This window comes from Protomyctophum parallelum (assembly GCF_964188405.1).
Source record: "Protomyctophum parallelum genome assembly, chromosome: 6".
NCBI classification, from domain to species: domain Eukaryota; kingdom Metazoa; phylum Chordata; class Actinopteri; order Myctophiformes; family Myctophidae; genus Protomyctophum; species Protomyctophum parallelum.
Window position 1 is genome coordinate 55,037,107 of NC_139701.1, and position 20,647 is coordinate 55,057,753.

Consider the following 20,647-nt stretch of genomic DNA (forward strand, 5'->3'; position numbering starts at 1 on the left):
CAGGTGCTTACTGTACGTGTTTAAAATGGATATTGTATGATATGGATATATGTGTATTGAATTTATATATGTTTATACTATACTTATATGTGTTGCATATTCTTATGTACAAGTGTTTTTCCTTGTAATTAGGAAATGCAAAGAACTGTTTCTGTTTTATTTATTTTATTGGCATATTCGAAAAATAAACATGACAAACAAACAAACAAAGCCTAAATGTACAATGTTGTTGACCTTCACCATCACTACGGTGATGATACAGACGACAATCTTTAGGCCTATTCATACTCCAGTTTTAGGTTGATGCGTGCATACTCACCTTTTCGGTGGTTAGTAAAAACAAGAGAGATGTGTTGGGGTGAGCGGCGAGTCACTTATCACCGTGGCGTTGTCGTCATGTTGTAGTTTTCGGTGGTCACCGTATCACCTAAACCTGAAGTACGGTATGAATAGGCCTGTACAGTACATATTGGTATAGGAAACATGTCTAGTCTGTTGCAGACAAGATGCATCACACTAATTCACATAAACGTCACCAGACATGAACTCATTTTATGTCAATAAAGGCCTTTTATACCGCGATACTTAATAAGAAAACCTGTAAGTAAGCGTCTCCATTTAACCCATTCTGACCGGGCACCCATTTTGGTGTTGGCATCATGTTATGCTTTAGCTATTGAAAAATAGCAGATCTACAAGCTCATATCGCGCCACCGAGTGGCGCGATACGAGCTTGTAGGTCTGCTATTTTTTGAAAAATCGAAGAACGACTGACATTTTTAGAATCTGATCTCAGGTCAGAATGGGTTCATCAGACCAGTGTGTGTCCGGCGGAAACCTCGTATGAATCTGATCTCAGGTCAGAATGGGTTAATTTCATGCCAATGCTAGTGTACAGTACAGTACACCATTGATGCATTACTAATGGAAACCAATTTCCCGCAAGGGACAATAAAGCTAACCTTGAACCATTGAACCATTGATGCATTACGTCAGTGCCACTTTCAGGGCTAAAAAAACAAAACAAGTTACAGAACTTCGAACACATAACGAGCATACTATTTAAACATTTTGTCAAGCCAATAGATGTTTCTGGCTACAGGCCAACAGATGAGGCAGGAAGTACAAGGCCGTGCCGTCGTCAGGCAATAGTTCCAGGAACTCTGTCGGGGTCGTCTCCATGGCGACCACCACAAGCGTTTCTGAATGAATAAAGCACACAGAATGAGCCGTTAACCCATTTAGACCTACCATCCATTCTACTAATATCTTATAAATCCTAACAGTTTTCTGTAATATCTGTAATTGGCCGCTGTCCCCCATCTGAAAATATGTTGTTCCAGGGACACCCACCAGAAGCAAAGATTTAAGTTAAAAACGTTCGCTCTGAAAGAATATATATTCAAAGATTTCCGCCATATTTTCACAAAATTTCAAAAATAGCAGACCTACAAGCTCGTAGCGCGGCACTCGGAGCTAACATTTTTAACTAAAATATTTGCTTCTAGGGGGGGGGGGGTCCCTGGAACTACATATTTTGAGATAGGGGTCCGTGGCCCAATAGAGATAATTCTGGGGGTCCTTGACACGAAAAAGGTTGAGCACAACTGACATAGAAACATGGGTTTTTCAGAAAAAAGGTTGCATTTGGTTCGTAGCAGCTAGCTACCTTTGAGAGCCGCTAGCAGAATGGCGTTGTCTGATGCCGCTCTGGTCCTCTCACACAGCTCTGGGAGCAGTTTCTGCCACCACAACGCCTTGAAAAAACACACAAAACACATCCATGAGTCACTGATCTGAGAGCAGCTTCTGCCACCACAACGCCTTGAAAAACACACACAAAACACATCCATGAGTCACTGATCTGAGAGCAGTTTCTGCCACCACAACGCCTTGAAAAAACACACAAAACACATCCATGAGTCACTGATCTGAGAGCAGCTTCTGCCACCACAACGCCTTGAAAAACACACACAAAACACATCCATGAGTCACTGATCTGAGAGCAGCTTCTGCCACCACAACGCCTTGAAAAACACACACAAAACACATCCATGAGTCACTGATCTGAGAGCAGCTTCTGCCACCACAACGCCTTGAAACACACACAAAACACATCCATGAGTCACTGATCTGAGAGCAGCTTCTGCCACCACAACGCCTTGAAACACACACAAAACACATCCATGAGTCACTGCTCTGGGATCAGCTTCTACCACCACAACGCCTTGAAAAGGTCAAAACACATCCATGAGTCAAAGGCAGACAGATGGTCCTTATGGAGTCATGTTTTGGCTTCGATTTCATATCACAAATCACAGGTGGACCACACACACACTCACAGAAACATCAAACAGCACTGTTTACATTACAGAATATCTTACAGTCAGGGACGCTCAGTTCCGTGGCATTAAGGCCATTAATTAGGTCACCAAAATGAGTAGGGTTTATCCTTGCTGAGCACAACCTGTTCAATCAGATTGATACATGTGTGTATAAAGACATCCCCCCTCAGTACATCTCCAGAGTCCAGACTGGCCTTTCAGACTAAAGCCTATACCATCCAAACAGAAAAGTCCTATTTGATTGCATTAAACAATTTGCCACTCACTATAATGCAATGCAATGCAGTGCGCATACGTCGTCAAAATGTTTTCTGCGCGTAGATCAAAAGGCATGCAAGGCGCATTTGCGGACCCCAACAGCTGAGACAGTTATGTAGAGAAATCTGACAGCACTGACCATGTGTGTGTGTGTGTGTCCCATGTTCAGGGTGCCCTGCACTGACCATGTGTGTGTGTAGGTTCAGGGTGCTCTGCACTGACCATGTGTGTGTCCCATGTTCAGGGTGCTCTGCACTGACCATGTGTGTGTGTAGGTTCAGGGTGCTCTGCACTGACCATGTGTGTGTTCCCCATGCCCAGGGTGCTCTGCACTGACCATGTGTGTGTGTAGGTTCAGGGTGCTCTGCACTGACCATGTGTGTGTCCCCCATGTTCAGGGTGCTCTGCACTGACCATGTGTGTGTCCCATGTCCAGGGTGCTCTGCACTGACCATGTGTGTGTCCCATGTTCAGGGTGCTCTGCACTGACCATGTGTGTGTTCCCCATGTCCAGGGTGCTCTGCACTGACCATGTGTGTGTGTAGGTTCAGGGTGCTCTGCACTGACCATGTGTGTGTCCCATGTCCAGGGTGCTCTGCACTGACCATGTGTGTGTTCCCCATGTCCAGGGTGCTCTGCACTGACCATGTGTGTGTCCCATGTTCAGGGTGCTCTGCACTGACCATGTGTGTGTCCCATGTTCAGGGTGCTCTGCACTGACCATGTGTGTGTCCCATGTTCAGGGTGCTCTGCACTGACCATGTGTGTGTCCCATGTCCAGGGTGCTCTGCACTGACCATGTGTGTGTTCCCCATGTTCAGGGTGCTCTGCACTGACCATGTGTGTGTCCTGCAGCTGGTGGTTGGCGTAGGGTATGATGGCCTGAGGGCATCGGTCCAGCAGCCTCTCCATGCTGGTCTCGTACTGCCCCCTCCTGGTGGCACACAGCACGTGCAGGCTGAGGCCCCACAGGGAGTCCTCCTCGGACACCCGGTCCACCAGGGGCACGACGGAGCCCACGGAGAGGGACGGGCCGCACAGCAGGGACTGGACAGGAGACATTTAGACTGGGTTTATATCACAGCAGGGACTGGACAGGAGACATTTAGACTGGGTTTATATCACAGCAGGGACTGGAGACATTTAGACTGGGTTTATATCACAGCAGGGACTGGACAGGAGACATTTAGACTGGGTTTATATCACAGCAGGGACTGGACTGGAGACATTTAGACTGGGTTTATATCACAGCAGGGACTGGACAGGAGGCATTTAGACTGGGTTTATATCACAGCAGGGACTGGACAGGAGGCATTTAGACTGGGTTTATATCACAGCAGGGACTGGACAGGAGACATTTAGACTGGGTTTATATCACAGCAGGGACTGGACAGGAGACATTTAGACTGGGTTTATATCACAGCAGGGACTGGACAGGAGACATTTAGACTGGGTTTATATCACAGCAGGGACTGGACAGGAGACATTTAGACTGGGTTTATATCACAGCAGGGACTGGACAGGAGACATTTAGACTGGGTTTTATATCACAGCAGGGACTGGACAGGAGACATTTAGACTGGGTTTATATCACAGCAGGGACTGGACAGGAGACATTTAGACTGGGTTTTATATCACAGCAGGGACTGGACAGGAGACATTTAGACTGGGTTTATATCACAGCAGGGACTGGACAGGAGACATTTAGACTGGTTTTATATCTAATTAAGACACGACAAGAGACTGTGGAGCAGCGGTTCTTAACGACCCCCAGGGGTCCTTGAGGTGGTTCCAGGGAGTGTCCAGCAACATGTGTTAATAATTAATATACCATGAACGTTTATTTAACCACTTCAACCATAATTTATACTTATTTAAAAAAGAAACTGTCAAATTGTGAAAAAGGTTAAACAAATCTTCTCTTATGGGGGTCCCTGGCACCTTATCTTCTCAGAGGGGGGTCCGCGGCCATAAAACATACGCATTTAGGGGTCCTTGGAATGAAAATGTTTGAGAAGTACTTCCGTGAAGGATGGTAGAAGGAAAGAGAAAGTATACAGTAACAGACAGTATAAAGTTTATTGTGTGTCCTTCCTTGTATCCGTTTGAGTTTTTACCAGGGGGGCAGTCAGACAGATATTTTGTGAAGCTACTAAGGAAATCGGGATTTCCTGAAAGTTCATATAATGGCCTGTTGTGGCGCTGTCATTGGGCCCAAAAAGCCCCATAGCCCCATAGAAGTCCATGTATTTGGGCCCAACTTCACCTAGACTGTATTACCTTAATAAACATGACTACTTTCTGCTTCCAGTCACTAGTTTAAAGTCTCATTTCTAATGTCATAATATTCTTTTTGGAAAAGTATGGTCCCATTTATTAAAAAAAATGACCATAAAGTCGCGTATGTTCTGACGGGCGTGGCTACCGTTACAGTCTATGATCGGGATTCCCCACCCACTCGAGTCAAAATAAAAACCAACGGAGAAGAAGGGGGGGGGGGAAGTCCCGCCTCGTTGTCTGGGCCAGCCAATGGCCAGCTGGGCCCAAACTTTTTACGTTCATGTTAGACCCGCGGAACGCTTTGTCCATATTTTTTTTACAGTCTATGGTTTTTACCTGTAATTTGTGAAGCGCCTCCTGCTGTTGGGAAGTGGTAGTGAGAGCTGGAGTGAGAACACTGAGCCACGGGTACAATATACCATAGTGGGAGCATGAATTAATCTGAAACACACACACGCACACGAGCACACGCACACACACGCACACACACACACACACACACACGAGCACACACACACACACACACACACACACACACACACACACACACACACACACGAGCACACACACACGCACACACGCACACACACACACACACACACACTTTATTTATGTCCACATAAACAGAAGTACAAAAATACCTTGTACGAAGGACAGAAACACTGACAGTGCAGACTCAGTCAGACAGTTGGGAAAAACAGTCAGTTACAAAGCCTATAAGGCAGAATAATTTGTTACATACTGTACTGATACAATACAGTTGACATACTGTACTTGTCGGACACAGCAGACATCAACACACAGTACACAAACCTATAGCCTGGTGAAATCTGGACAACATTTATAACCCATTCTGACCGGGCACCCATTTTGGTGTCAGCATCATGTTATGCTTTAGCTATTGAAAAATAGCAGATCTACAAGCTCATATCGCGCCACCGAGTGGCGCGATACGAGCTTGTAGGTCTGCTATTTTTGAAAAATCGAAGAACGACTGACATTTTTTTAATCTGATCTCAGGTCAGAATGGGTTTAATCAGACCAGTGTGTGTCCAGTGGAAAACCTCGTATGAATCTGATCTCAGGTCAGAATGGGATAATCTGGTGAGGGGGGGGGGGGGTTTACCCAGGCTAACACAAACCCAACTAAATGAAGAAACTAGAAACGCAGACACACATGGGGACCCTCTCCCAGATGCATAGACCCCCACAGAGCTACTTCCTGGAAATATGTTAACCCTTGGCCTACAATTAACGGAAAAAAACGGAATTAATCTAAAAATCTAAACCTCCCGTTAACGGAATAAACGGAATGACAATCAATATCAGTTATCGGGGGGTCAAAAGAGCAAAAAAAAATATTTGTTCGCTAATATTAATATTTTTGGATGTAATTTACCAAAAAACGGCCGAAATCCGCGTGATCGTGCGCTATCGTGCACGTGCGCCGTCTCTATGTGCGTCGCTGTAAAAATTTTGATATTTTGCGATCTTTTGGGGTTGATTTGAGGTTAGCAATCCGGACCAGCCAAGCTATTGACTAGGGTCAAAATACTACAGGATGTTGTTGATCGTTGAACCGGAAGTGACTTAGGAAGATTCGTCTATTTTGGCCAAAATCAGCGTAATGGTGCTTTCCCGCCATCTGGTGGCGAATCGAGAGAATACACTATCAATGAAAAAAAAAATGAAAAAACATCTTTTCAAGCCACCAGATCTTTCTTGTATGTTAAAACGATGAATTAAAAATATGCCAATTTGTTACCCAAACAAAAAAATTGGGACTGGCAGTCCACCGAGTGGCGCGATACGAGCTTGTAGGTCTGCTATTTTAGAAAAATCGAAGAGCGACTGACATTTTTAGAATCTGATCTCAGGTCAGAATGGGTTCGTCAGACCAGTGTGTGTCCATGTGGAAACCTCATATGAATCTGATCTCAGGTCAGAATGGGTTAAATAAATGTGGGGCTCCTTGGCATGAAAACTACGTTTGAGAACTACTGATCTAAACTCACCAAGGAACAAAGAAGGAAGAAAAGCAATGAACGAATGAATGAACGAAAAAACACGCCACCGCACCAGATCCTCGGCCGTCTTCAGGGACTTGTAGACGGGCGGCGCTGCGGCGTGGGGCAGGCCGGAGCACGCAGCGTCGGGGTCAGCCGTCTGGGTCAGCCGCTCGATGTAGACGGAGGCCAGGCGGAAGAGGAGCTCGTGGATGATGGTGTCCTGCGACGAGGCCATCAGCACCGCCTCCCAGAAGTCCACCAGCAGCCCGTCTTCACAGCCCAGATCCTACAGAGAACCAGAAGTAGACCGGCTAAATCATGAATGTTTTAGTAATACTGAAAAAATGCCACAGACGACATGGCTGGCTTCTATGTATGGAATCCATCCAAATGACTGGAATCAGTCGTAGCGACTGAGAACTTTAACCCGCCGTGTATTGTACAGTATAGTGAACGCCGGTGGTATTTAGTTTAGTGATCGGGCTAATAAACTAACTGGCGTACCTTGAAATAGGGCATTAAGCAACTAGTCGACCACTAGTCCACTAGTCGACCTTGTTGGTACTAGTCGACTAGTTGATAAGACTTTTTTTTTTTCTTTCTTGTGTAGGCCTTTTTTTTAAAGGGATTGTGACATTAAAAAAAAGGTTTTGGAATTGTTCTTGTTTTTTTTTAGGTTTTCTAATCTCAATTGCACCCAAAAAACATGAACTTTTAACATTCAGTAGATTTTCTGTGATCTGGGGTTTTCTGGCTCAAACAGGTGCTCTGATTTGCCGGCAGTAAGTGACATCACTTACTGCAAATCCCATATATGTCAATGGGATTTGCCAGCAGATGTCACTGTTTCACTGTGTTGCCTGTTTTCATTGTAGCTCAAAAGGCCCAAAAAAACCCAAAGAAAACTTCAGACCACAGAAAATCCACTGAATGTTCAAAGTTCAGGTTTTTTGGGTGTAATTGAGGTAAAACCTAAAAGAAAAAAGAAAAATAAAAATAAATGAAAATGAATGTCATAAAACCTTTAACATAATAGGTAGTTAAACAACTAGTCGAATAGTCGACTAGTAAACCAGGCAACTAGTCAACTAGTAAAAAATGACTAGAAGTGAACGCCCATACCTTGAAGATGCGGTCGGCCTGCTCCAGCTGGACTTTGTTGTTCTCGTGCAGGGCCACCATGGCCGCCACCAGCAGGCCAGGCTGCGTGTGTGTGAGGTGTGTGGTCAGTGCCGTGGGCTGCATCGTCATCTGCGTGTGTGTGAGGTGCGTGGTGAAGTCTGTGGGCTGCACCGTGGTCCGCGTGTGTGCGAGGCGTGTGGTGGTCGGTGCTGTGGGCTGCACGGTCGTCTGTGTGTGTGTGAGGTGTGGTGTGGTGGTCAAGGCTGCTGTGGGTATCGTTGTCTGCGTGTCCACCTGCTGGCCCCAGTGGAGCAGCAGCCTGGGCTCCTCGATGAAGCCGTACACCAACAGCATCTACACGCACACGCGCGCGCACGGGCGCACGCACACACACACACACAGGGGTGGAAAAAGTAAAAGTATCAATAGTGGAACGTACAGTAGCAATCGGAGAATCGGAGCGGTATTGTAGTCGCTGTACCGCACTGTTGTGACGAAAAGAGAGCTGAGCCAGAAGGCAAAGCTCTCTGTCTACCGAGCAATCTTCGTTCCTACTCTCACCTATATGGTCATGAAGTGTTCCTACTCTCACCTATATGGTCATGAAGTGTTCCTACTCTCACCTATGGTCATGAAGTGTTCCTACTCTCACCTATATGGTCATGAAGTGTTCCTACTCTCACCTATATGGTCATGAAGTGTTCCTACTCTCACCTATGGTCATGAAGTGTTCCTACTCTCACCTATATGGTCATGAAGTGTTCCTACTCTCACCTATATGGTCATGAAGTGTTCCTACTCTCACCTATATGGTCATGAAGTGTTCCTACTCTCACCTATGGTCATGAAGTGTTCCTACTCTCACCTATATGGTCATGAAGTGTTCCTACTCTCACCTATATGGTCATGAAGTGTTCCTACTCTCACCTATATGGTCATGAAGTGTTCCTACTCTCACCTATGGTCATGAAGTGTTCCTACTCTCACCTATGGTCATGAAGTGTTCCTACTCTCACCTATGGTCATGCAGTGTTCCTACTCTCACCTATGGTCATGAAGTGTTCCTACTCTCACCTATATGGTCATGAAGTGTTCCTACTCTCACCTATATGGTCATGAAGTGTTCCTACTCTCACCTATGGTCATGAAGTGTTCCTACTCTCACCTATATGGTCATGAAGTGTTCCTACTCTCACCTATATGGTCATGAAGTGTTCCTACTCTCACCTATGGTCATGAAGTGTTCCTACTCTCACCTATGGTCATGAAGTGTTCCTACTCTCACCTATGGTCATGAAGTGTTCCTACTCTCACCTATATGGTCATGAAGTGTTCCTACTCTCACCTATGGTCATGAAGTGTTCCTACTCTCACCTATGGTCATGAAGTGTTCCTACTCTCACCTATGGTCATGAAGTGTTCCTACTCTCACCTATGGTCATGAAGTGTTCCTACTCTCACCTATGGTCATGAAGTGTTCCTACTCTCACCTATGGTCATGAAGTGTTCCTACTCTCACCTATGGTCATGAAGTGTTCCTACTCTCACCTATGGTCATGAAGTGTGGGTCATGACCGAAAGAATAAGGTCGCGAATACAAGCGGCCGGAATGAGTTTTCTTCGACGGGTGGCTGGCATCTCCCTTAGAGATAGGGTGAGAAGTTCAGTCACGCGAGAGAGACTCGGAGTAGAACCGCTGCTCCTTCACCTGGAAAGGAGCCAGCTGAGGTGGTTCGGGGCATCTGGTTAGGATGCCTCTCGGGCGCCTCCCTAGGGAGGTCCTCGACGCACGTTCCACTGGGAGGAGACCCTGGGGCAGACCAGACCTGGCCTTGGAAGGAGGAAGTCACTATTGTTGCTCTGGAGAGGGAAGTCTGGAGCACTCTGGTGGAGCTGTTGCCCCCGCGACCCGACTACGGATAAGCGGTTGAAGATGGATGGATGGACAGTAGCAATAACTCTGTTACAAGTGAAAGTTCGGTAATACATAATTTGAGTAAAAGTACAAAAGTATTGGTATCAAAATGTGCTACAGTTTAAGTGCCAGAGACGTTGAGACGAGTTGAATCAAATTATGCACTGAACGCCATGGACGATAAGACGAGTTTTTTGGGGGGAAAAGATACATTTTGTTTTTTTTTAATCTATTTTTTGAAAATTCCTCTAATCTGGTGTGCAGGTGATGACATGCACATTACATGCATAATATAATTACATTTTCTTTATTTTTTTTATAATGGGCTAATTGGCAAAGAAAGCCAAAAACTGGTGACCACCAGGTGGCGCTGAAAGAGTTGTGTCATGTCCGTGTTTCGTTTGGTGCCCGTCCGACTCTTCACTAAATAAAACCAGTAACAGCTTAGCCTCATTGTCTCCGAGGCAGCATTCTCTCAACAAACTTAATCGGATCATGTTTGCGCGCATGGATGTAGTTGGTTTGATTTAATCAAATCATTTGCTTCCTGGCGACCTATATGCTGTCTGTCTGTGTCTGCCTGTACTTATTACTCAGTAGTCACTAGCCCATTCTGACCGGGTACCCATTTTGGTGTCAGCATCATGTCGTGCTTTAGCTATTTAAAAATAGCAGATCTACAAGCTCATATCGCGCCACCGAGTGGCGCGATACGAGCTTGTAGGTCTGCTATTTTTTGAAAAATCGAAGAGCGACTGACATTTTTAGAATCTGATCTCAGGTCAGAATGGGTTCATCAGACCAGTGTGTGTCCGGCGGAAACCTCGTATGAATCTGATCTCAGGTCAGAATGGGCTAGAGACAAAACAATCAGGCCCTCGTCGCGTTCTAATCCAATAATGTTGCCTGGGGTAAAGGCAGAAAGAAACACTCCGACACGGACGCAAGAGCCCTTGTCCTCGCGGGTTGTAAAACCAGACGTTGGTCCCACAAGAAAAACATGAATCAACAGGTAAAAATCTGTGTATTCAGTTAATATAGGCTGATGATGAATATCAGAAATTGTATGTAGGCTATAGTAGAATTAACACCTAATGTACTGTAATTAAATAAGTACTTTATCTAAATTCTCAACAAGGACAATAAAGAAGAGGAATGGGCTGCTTTGTCCAGATGTATTTGAAGTGCAAAAAACGAGCCTTATGGTAGCTAGTGGCGAACACAGCATGTCATACACACCCACACTCCAGTGTAGCCCCAGGGGAGGATTAAACCCCTTTAGGCCTGACGTCAAAATAAATAAAAGTCTTCTGAAAGAATATATATTCAAAGATTTGTGCCACATTTTCACGATTTTTTCAAAAATAGCAGACCTACAAGCCGTCCCTCCTCCTCCTCCTCCCCCTGATAGAACACAGACAAGCTTCTGATTTCCTGACTCGTTTGTCGGGGCAAATTCTTAGGCATTCACTTCTAGTCATTTTTACTAGTTGCCTATAGTTTACTAGTCGACTAGATGTTTAACAACCTATTATCTTATGTTGTTGTTTTTGGGAAATAAATATTTGTACATTTAAAAACCGTGTACATTGGTAAACTAGTCGACTAGTTGCTTAACCCATTCTGACCGGGCACCCATTTTGGTGTTGGCACCATGTCGTGCTTTAGCTATTGAAAAATAGCAGATCTACAAGCTCATATCGCGCCACCGAGTGGCGCGATACGAGCTTGTAGGTCTGCTATTTTTGAAAAAAATCGAAGAACGACTGACATTTTTAGAATCTGATCTCAGGTCAGAATGGGTTCGTCAGACCGGCGTGTGTCCGGCGGAAACCTCATATGAATCTGATCTCAGGTCAGAATGGGTTAATGCCCTACACACACACACACTGACCTCAGCGTGCCTAGTGATCAGCTGGGTGTACTGCGGCAGGTTGCCCAGGCGCAGCGCCATGGTTGCCATGGTGAGGGTGAGGGGAACGGACACGCCCGCCGTGTCCTCCACGTGCTGCAGGCGGACCAGCGCCACGGCGGGGCTGCTGTTCGCCATGCCCGGGCTGGCGCACACCGACACCAGCTGAGAGGGCTCCGATTGGCTGAAGACGTCCATCACCTCGTCGGCTGCTTCCTGCAGACGCAAAAAATGCATCTCGTTTGAATGTTTATACTTTCGTGATGTTTTCGGGTTATATTTCATCGGTAGGTTACAATTGTAGTGTGTGTGTGTGGGGGGGGGGGGGCGGACATCTTGCTACAAGGTAGCTTGCCCACTCATAACATTGTGTCTATGGGGCCTGTACTTTTTAAATAACCATAACTTGCTCAATTTTCAACTGGTTTTCGACCGGTTTGAAACTGGGTTTTCAGGAGGTAAAAACGCAACAAAGTGAGAACGCCATTTTTATCCCGTGTGAACAGGCAAAACGGTGAATCCGCAAAGCTCATGACATCATGGCTCACGTAGCATAGTAGTATATATATATATATATATAGTTTATATGTATAGTCTCATAATATAGATATTCCACTGTTACTTTCTTAGCTTACGCATGTTTTATGATAAATGCTTTTGTGATGTATTCCCATGCTTTTGTTCTTGATTATTGTAAATCGCTCTGGATTAAGAGCGTCTGCTAAATGCCTAAATTGTAAATTGTAAATTGTCACGTTGGTTCACGGCACATAATGTTTATTACACAGAGCCATATGTGATATAATGGAGTTCCTGAACAAGCCTCCCTCCTCGCCTATACAAAGTGCTGCTCATCAGCGATGGTGAATGTAAAACCATGATGTAAATAAAATGCCTTGCGATAGGCGGCAGCAGCGTTTATGTAGCCTAATGTATTATAAAATATACTGTATATCCATCCCGTGGAGACTGCATGCTCTGTGCTGCCTGTTGCGTGAAAAGAGGGAGCTGGCTCTTCTTCTTGTACGTAAACGTGGGCGACTGGTCTATTTGGCAGCCCCGTTACCGCCACCTAGCGACATTATAGCGTTTTCATAAAGTGTGCGTTTTATAGCTGGAGATGGTCGCCGTGTAAAAGAGACTGTACCTGGCTGAGGATCTGGTCTGCGTCCTCTAACAGGAAGTGCTTCAGGTAAAACAGGAAGCCTGGGCCATAAGAACACGGGCTGCTGGGAAGGGGGCGGTTCCTGGCGATGACGTCTGTGATTGACAGGTCAGACATCCTATAGTAAGGCAGAGCTAAGTGGCAGTCCCTCTGACCACTCCTACAGGAAGGGAAGAGCACGGCGGAGGAGATGCCAGGAGAGAGTTTAACGTCATGTTCCAAACCAAAGAAAGCATCATGTTATGCTTTAGCTATTGAAAAATAGCAGATCTACAAGCTCGTAGCGCGCCACCGAGTGGCGCGCTACGAGCTTGTAGGTCTGCTATTTTTGAAAAACCCCGTGAAAATGCGGCACAAATCTTTGAATATATATTCTTTCAGAGCCAACGTTTTTTTTTATTATTTCGACGTCAGGCCTAAAAGGCAGTGTGAGTGTGTGTGTGTACACACTAGAGCATGGCCCACGCCTGCAAGACTATTTTAAATCCATTTGAAAATAATTACAAATAATTAAAAACAAACAAAAAATTACCGCTTATGCCAAAATTCCCAAAATGTCAAAGATTGCTGATCTACAAGCTCACAAGGCGTCACATTTGTGACACGTTGTGAGCTTGTAGATCGAACGGCTTTTGAAAACATTTCTCACCTATAATGATTGGGACATAATTGCCGATGCTGATGTTATGATGTAAATAACGGCCAATATATCGGATAACGCGGATATATCAGTCAGGCTCTAGTGTACACTGTAGGGCTGTCCCCAACTAAGGATTTGTATAGTCGACTGATAGATGAATACATTTGCTGTTAGTCGACTAATAGTCGACTAAGCCCCAAAAAATGTTATATAAAAATACAATATTTACAAAAATATACAAAAATATTGTATTATTCCACTAGGTATGTGGGGGACATAAACACATTTGAACATTCTGACTGTTCAAATCTTTTTTTTTAACAACTGAGAGGCTTGTCATTAGCCAGATTGAGCACAGCAGATGAGATTGAGATTCTGGAGTCTATCAGGCCAGCACACTGCGATTCAAGTCACAGGCAGTGGCACATTGCCACACAGGCAGACACACTCCACATGCACATTGGAGATTTGAACAGTCAGAATGTTCAAATGTGTTTATGTCCCCCACAGACCTAGTGGAATAATACAATATTTTTGTATATTTTTGTAAATATTGTATTTTTATATACAATTTTTTGGGGCAAAAAAAAAAAAGATATATATTTTTTTATTTTTTGCTCAGTCGACTAAGAGGTGGTCAGTCGACTGAGACCCGTTCCGATCGATTAGTCGACTATTCGAGGTCAGCCCTAGTACACTGTCAGAGTGCTATCGTGCAAACATGGAGATATGTATATTGGTCCATTTTGCTATATTATTAAGAGTATATATTGCCTGCTGAAGCAGTCTCCGAGCAGGGCGCAGTTCTCTTTGAAGGCGTCCTCAAGCTCTTGTCTTTCCGTCTCCCTGTCCGTGTGTCCGTCCACCTGCGCGTCGATGTCTCTTTCCGCGGGGTCCGAGTCATTCGGCGAGTCGGAGGGCTTCACAGAACCGGCGCCGGCCCCCGGAGGGGGGGGCGACAGCGAGGCAGCGCCGCCGGTCCCAGGCCCCCGGTCGGAGGGGGGCTTCACAGAACCGGCGCCGGCCCCCGGAGGGGGGGGCGACAGCAAGGCAGCGCGGAGGAGCAGGTGGGCTTCACTGAGGAGGTGGCAACAGCTCTGGGGCTGTGGGTTCGTCTCTGCGTAGCGCCGGCTATATTCAAGCTGACGGACAGACACGGACAGACGCACGCACACACACGCACACTCACACACACACACACACACACACACACACACACGTGTCACTGTGGACTACTTTTTAAACCATTGCTTAAGAAAATTTAAATTTAAGAAATTTTAAATTGAACTAGACCGGTGCCCGGCTGTAGAGCACTAGAGGTCGGTAACGATGGAAGTTGGAGACCCATGCCCCACCCGGCTACGCGATACCCATTGTACCCGTTGTGTCAGAGTATACCCGTTCCACCCATCTGTCTGTGTCCCTTTTATACCCATATATGGAGATTGCTGTATCCGTCTCTCTCTGTCCCATTATGGAGTTCTGTGTCAAGTGCTGTGATGTCAGAACAGGCCAGCTCCATATATGGAGATATATGGGGGTGATCAGGTCCAGAGTCTCCGTCCGGGGCAGAGGCTTTTGTGTTGGTTCTGGACAACCGGCTATCCGACGGACTCGACACCGGCGGGCACTGCACTCCCTGTGGTGGTATGGAACGTGTGTGTCGAATTTGAACCCATTCTGACCGGGCACCCATTTTGGTGTCAGCATCATGTTATGCTTTATCTATTGAAAAATAGCAGATCTACAAGCTCATATCGCGCCACCGAGTGGCGCGATACGAGCTTGTAGGTCTGCCATTTTTGAAAAATCGAAGAACGACTGACATTTTTTTTAATCTGATCTCAGGTCAGAATGGGTTCATCAGACCAGTGTGTGTCGGAAACCTCGTATGAATCTGATCTCAGGTCAGAATGGGTTAAGTCGGTGGGTGGGCGCGTGTGTGTGTGTGTGTGTACCATCTCGTGATAGAGTTCCATGGGGGACACCGTGTGGATCACATAGAGGTTCCAGCCGTGTCCAGCGCTGCTGCTGGATTCTCTGGGACGAGCACTGGCCCACTTCTTACTCCTGGAGTCAGAGAAGGACACACAGAGGCAGCTAACAGGGAGTACAGTCACATAGTTCAACACCCGTACTCCAGTGTATACCCACAAATTGACACTAATTATCCCGTGGACCCCCCCATTTGAAAAGACATGCCAGGGACCCCCATAAGAGAAGATTTTTTTACGGCTCCAGCAGTGATTCTCAACCAGTTTACTTTCAAGGACCCCCAAGTTTGACATGCATTATAGTCTATAGTACGGTCCCCCATTTAATGGCATTTCTATCTCTGGGACCCCAATTTATATTGTAAAATCAACTGTTTAGTAGCCATAAACATCAAGACGTCTAATTACGTCTAAGTAATGGATGCCACTTTTTATTTATTTTCATCCATATTTTGAGAATTCCTCTAATCTAGGTGTACAGGTGATGACATGCACATTACATGCATAATAGAATTACAAAGTCTTTCTTTCTTTACAATGGGAGAATTGGCACTCAGAGCCTAAACTGGTGACCACCAGGTGGCGCTGAAAGAGTTTTAATTTAACTCTGAGAGCGTAGAAATGGAACCAAATGGACCCGTTAACGTTACCGCTGCCGTACTCAATACAAACCGGCCACTAACAGCAGCATGTTCAGCAGGAACATCCTATATATGCCTCTCTGTCTGTGAGACACAATACTTACGGACTGGTAGCTTTAAAGGGATTGTGACATTTAAAACACATTTTTGTAGATTTTTTTGAAGTTTGAACATTCAGTGTATTCTCTGCTGTCTGGACTTTTGTGAATACTTATGCAAAAATGTCTCATCTGGTTGGACGGCAGGCATATACGTAGATCCCTGCTAAACCTCCGCCCCCTCCCCTCTGCTCCCTGCCTACCCTCTCTTCTCCGCCCCTCTCCTCTCCGCTTCCTCATTGTGACCGCGACTTTGTTTCTTTGTAATACTTACTAATAATGGCTTCTAGAGAAAAATCAATCTGCTCTGTTGTTGGCTGTGTCAATCAACACAAGTCCTTACACTGGATACCAACTGGCCTAGATGACTCTTTTATTTTTGTCGGTGACGTTCCTACCAAGTTGTCAAAGAAGCACATCTTGGGTTGACAGGAAAGGGGGAATTACCGACATCTACAGGCTAAAAGAATGTGTTTTTCCATGGCTTCTCAGGATGCTGAATACACAGACACAAAAACTGCTGGCAAGAAATACTGGAGTGGAGTTGAGTGTTCAAACTTTTTAGACACGTTTGAAGGACCATGGCCAAGACTTTTAATGTTGTTAAAATTATGTTATAAATAATGTCATAATACCTTTAAGGATGAACACCCAAACAGCTCGATTACGTTTCTCAGACCAGGTTTCACTGCTGTCAGCCCCATGCAGTCATTGTGAAACTTAGTACCAATTAATGACCGATGATATTTGAGAACAGACACAATACTGGTGTATTATTCAGGCCGTCTTCCAAACATCTTCAACGGAACACGTTATTATACAACGGAAAGGATGACATTCGTATTGTATGCAGGACACCTAGATATATATATGTGCACATATACTGTAAGTGAGCACGTACTGTACATAACTACACTGCCACCACACCAGAGGATAGTTACACCTTACGGTTACTGTAGGTAGTAGCCATTATAATGTACATATTGTCCCCTCACCAGATAATCACCATTATCATCAATGATCATAGGAAAGGACACGGTCTTTAACCCATTCTGAACGGGCACCCATTGTGGTGTTGGCATCATGTTATGCTTTAGCTATTGAAAAATAGCAGATCTACAAGCTCATATCGCGCCACCGAGTGGCGCGATACGAGCTTGTAGGTCTGCTATTTTTGAAAAATCGAAGAGCGACTGACATTTTTAGAATCTGATCTCAGGTCAGAATGGGTTAACCTTCTAACACTCACATTAATTTCTACTTGCAAAAAATTGATTTCAACCTTACTACTACTTTGTACTACTAGGACTAAGACTAAAAAAGATGTAAAAAAAATAAAAAAATAAAGTTTGATGAAACATTTATAATAATTATATAATAATTATATAATAATATAATAAATTAATAATTTACATTTTGGGGATATCTTTCACAATAATGAATAAAACATGTTCTAGACATTCTAATGATCACAAAAAAACATATATTACAATTATTTTACCTACTTTTATTAGGGTAAAGGTCAAAAGTCTTAGGTTAAAAAATGTTCAAGCCAGACATTTTTAATTTGTGTGAATTTCAGCCTCTGTGGGGGGTATTTATATGCAAATATCATGACCAATGGCATTGAAATGGCATTGCAATGAACATCACTGATGACATTTAGGTAAAAAAAGAACAGAAAAAAATTATAATAATTTAGTAATTAAATTAAATAAAATTGTTGCTAAAAAGCAACGCTGGGTCTTAGAGGGTTAATCAGACCAGTGTGTGTCCAGAGGAAACCTCGTATGAATCTGATCTCAGGTCAGAATGGGTTAAAGGTAATGCTGCTACGCAATACGTATGGTCATTGGATATCTGTTATCCCTGTTTTATGTTTGTACTTTCTTTAGAACAGACCAGAGGCGCCTCTTTAGGTATAGCCTCATGAGCGCTAATGAAGCCTTTTGTTTATTTCCCTAATGTCTGTAGAAAAATGCCGGGCAAAAGCATTTTTTTTGTAATTCTACATGGCTTATAATTGAACTAAAATGTTAACGTTACAGGGAATGAATAGGGACAGAGCCCTGTGACGCCAATCTATGCTTCACATATCTATGCTCAATTATGCTCAATAAATATATATATTCTAAATTCACTCTAAGAGTTGTCTGGACTGAAATAAATTAAGCCCACGATGCGAGCAGCACACTCTGGCGTGTCGTCGGATGTTATCATCGTTTCATTGCGGCTACATTAACGTAAATTAAAACATATAAAACGAGCGAGTTACAAACACACAACATGACCGGACAGACAGTTAGTGAGCCCGAGGCTCAAGGCTGCACTCTGACATACAACTCTGCTGCTTGTTAACTTTCTTTATTGGATTAACAGTTTCACGTGATGCTCTTCGGGAAGAATGTGTGTGTGTGTGTGTGTGTGTGTGTGTGTGTGTGTGTGTGTCTCATGTGTCACAAGACTCACAGTGAAATGAACTCTTATGAACTTGCCTAAGCAGCGGTATATGTTTCTGTGTGTGTGTGTGTGTGTGTGTGTGTGTGTGTGTGTGTGTGTGTGTGTGTGTGTGTGTGTGTGTGTGTGTCTGTTCCAATGGATCTGTAAATGTACGTTAGGACCAAACCAAACCAAACCAAACGTGATTAGTCATAGTTAGGGCTGTCACAATTACAAATGTAATTAAGCTGACGATTCATTGTCACACAAATAATTGTGATTAACGATTGAATTGTCTTTTTTGTTTCGTTTTTTTAGATTTTCTTTTTAAACAATGGAACATTACAATTTGTATTTTTCTGTTTTCCTTTTAGGCTTCGTAATCGCAAATTGCACACGGGGCAGACATGACGACTACCTTAAATATACAAAGAAATCACTGACACATTTAATTCATTTTAATCGGTTTTTTTTCTTTCCAATCCTTTTTTTTTTTTTTTTTTTACGGAAATAGTTTATCTAGTTTATCTAGTTTATAGATAAACTATTTCTGCTATTTTTGGAGAAAAAAAAACATTCAACGTTCAACATGGAAACGATTGACGATTATTGCAAAAAATAATTGCGATTATCTCAAATAATTAGGCGATGGTGTAATAATTGTGACAGGCCTAGTCATAGTGAGTACTGTACATAGTCACACACCAGGGGGGGGGGGCAAGTTAGGCAGGGTTAGGAATGGGTGAGCTCTGGGGGCAGGTTGGGACTCTCTAAGTCTCCAGTCTCTAGACCAAGCTGCAAAGTCAAACAATACCACGTCGATGTTTGTTCAGTAGTCTAGAGATCTGTGTCTAAGCGTAGGATTTGATCCAGAGTGTCTTTTTGAGACGCTATAGCTGAGTTATCAGTTATCAGTGGTACGGTTCTTTGTGCTGACGGGGGACATCCTGATCTTGCAACTAGTTTGCAACACTGTTTTATGACAAAGAGGAGATTACTGGGATCCATAGATCCATACAACCAAACAGTAAAACTCCTTCAAAAGTCTTGCATAAGTCGCATTCATTTCTCTTTGGGTTTGGTGGTTATTATGGATATTTAACAAATTAGCATAACAGAATTGTTTCCAGTGTCAATTAGTTTGACACATAATTACCAATACATTGACTATCATTGTGCATTATTTATAATTGCAAGAAATGTCACCAATCAACACACTTTGGGCGGCAACCCCTTTTGGTGTTAGCAACATGTTATGCTTTAGCTACTGAAAAATAGCAGATCTACAAGCTCATAGCGCGCCACCGAGTGGCGCGCTACGAGCTTGTAGGTCTGCTATTTCTGAAGAATCGAAGAACCACTGACACAGAAACGTAGCTTTTTCAAGAAAACTGTCAGGATGTAGAAGACATTTTTTAGAATCTGATCTCAGGTCAGAATGGGTTAAGTGGAGGTTTTTTTCAGTCACAAGATTTCACATGACACAATGTGTGCTGATGGTGAACAGCAGTCCAAAGTGACAGTGACCACAGTGACCAGCTGAGTGGCGTTGCAGCTTGACCAGGACATGGCAACATGACAAGGGGGGGAGGGGGTGGGGGGGGCTCTTACAGGAAGGGCGAGAAGGGGCGGGACAGAAGGCTCTCCAGAGCCGGCGTGGTCGCGGGATCGATTCCCACCGCCAGGAAAATACCTGTCAGCATGGTGTGTTCTTTCAACTCACTACAATAACACACACACACACACACACACACACACACACACACATATAATATATCCTAAATAAAACACACACATAATAAATGCATGCTCTCGCACGCACGCACACA

General features: G+C 44.3%; 1 protein-coding gene across 4 annotated transcripts in view; it reads right to left on the bottom strand.

Annotated features, from left to right (window-relative positions):
* Positions 1-790: 790 nt before the first annotated feature.
* The window catches only part of hps3 (HPS3 biogenesis of lysosomal organelles complex 2 subunit 1), a 40,732-nt gene continuing 20,875 nt past the window's right edge, over positions 791-20,647 (bottom strand). For 2 of the 4 annotated variants that reach the window (XM_083767782.1, XM_083767781.1), the window contains exons 15-25: positions 20,430-20,540; positions 15,605-15,716; positions 14,421-14,788; positions 12,989-13,166; positions 11,824-12,057; positions 8,015-8,368; positions 6,963-7,178; positions 5,220-5,324; positions 3,441-3,650; positions 1,670-1,757; positions 791-1,202 (exon numbers count right to left, since the gene is read on the bottom strand). In XM_083767782.1, coding sequence (XP_083623908.1) covers positions 1,075-1,202; positions 1,670-1,757; positions 3,441-3,650; positions 5,220-5,324; positions 6,963-7,178; positions 8,015-8,368; positions 11,824-12,057; positions 12,989-13,166; positions 14,421-14,788; positions 15,605-15,716; positions 20,430-20,540 — 2,104 coding nt within the window. In that variant the 3' untranslated portion in view covers positions 791-1,074. The remainder of the gene's footprint in view (positions 1,203-1,669; positions 1,758-3,440; positions 3,651-5,219; positions 5,325-6,962; positions 7,179-8,014; positions 8,369-11,823; positions 12,058-12,988; positions 13,167-14,420; positions 14,789-15,604; positions 15,717-20,429; positions 20,541-20,647) is intronic. The other 2 variants (XM_083767783.1, XM_083767784.1) reach the window with 2 other exon arrangements.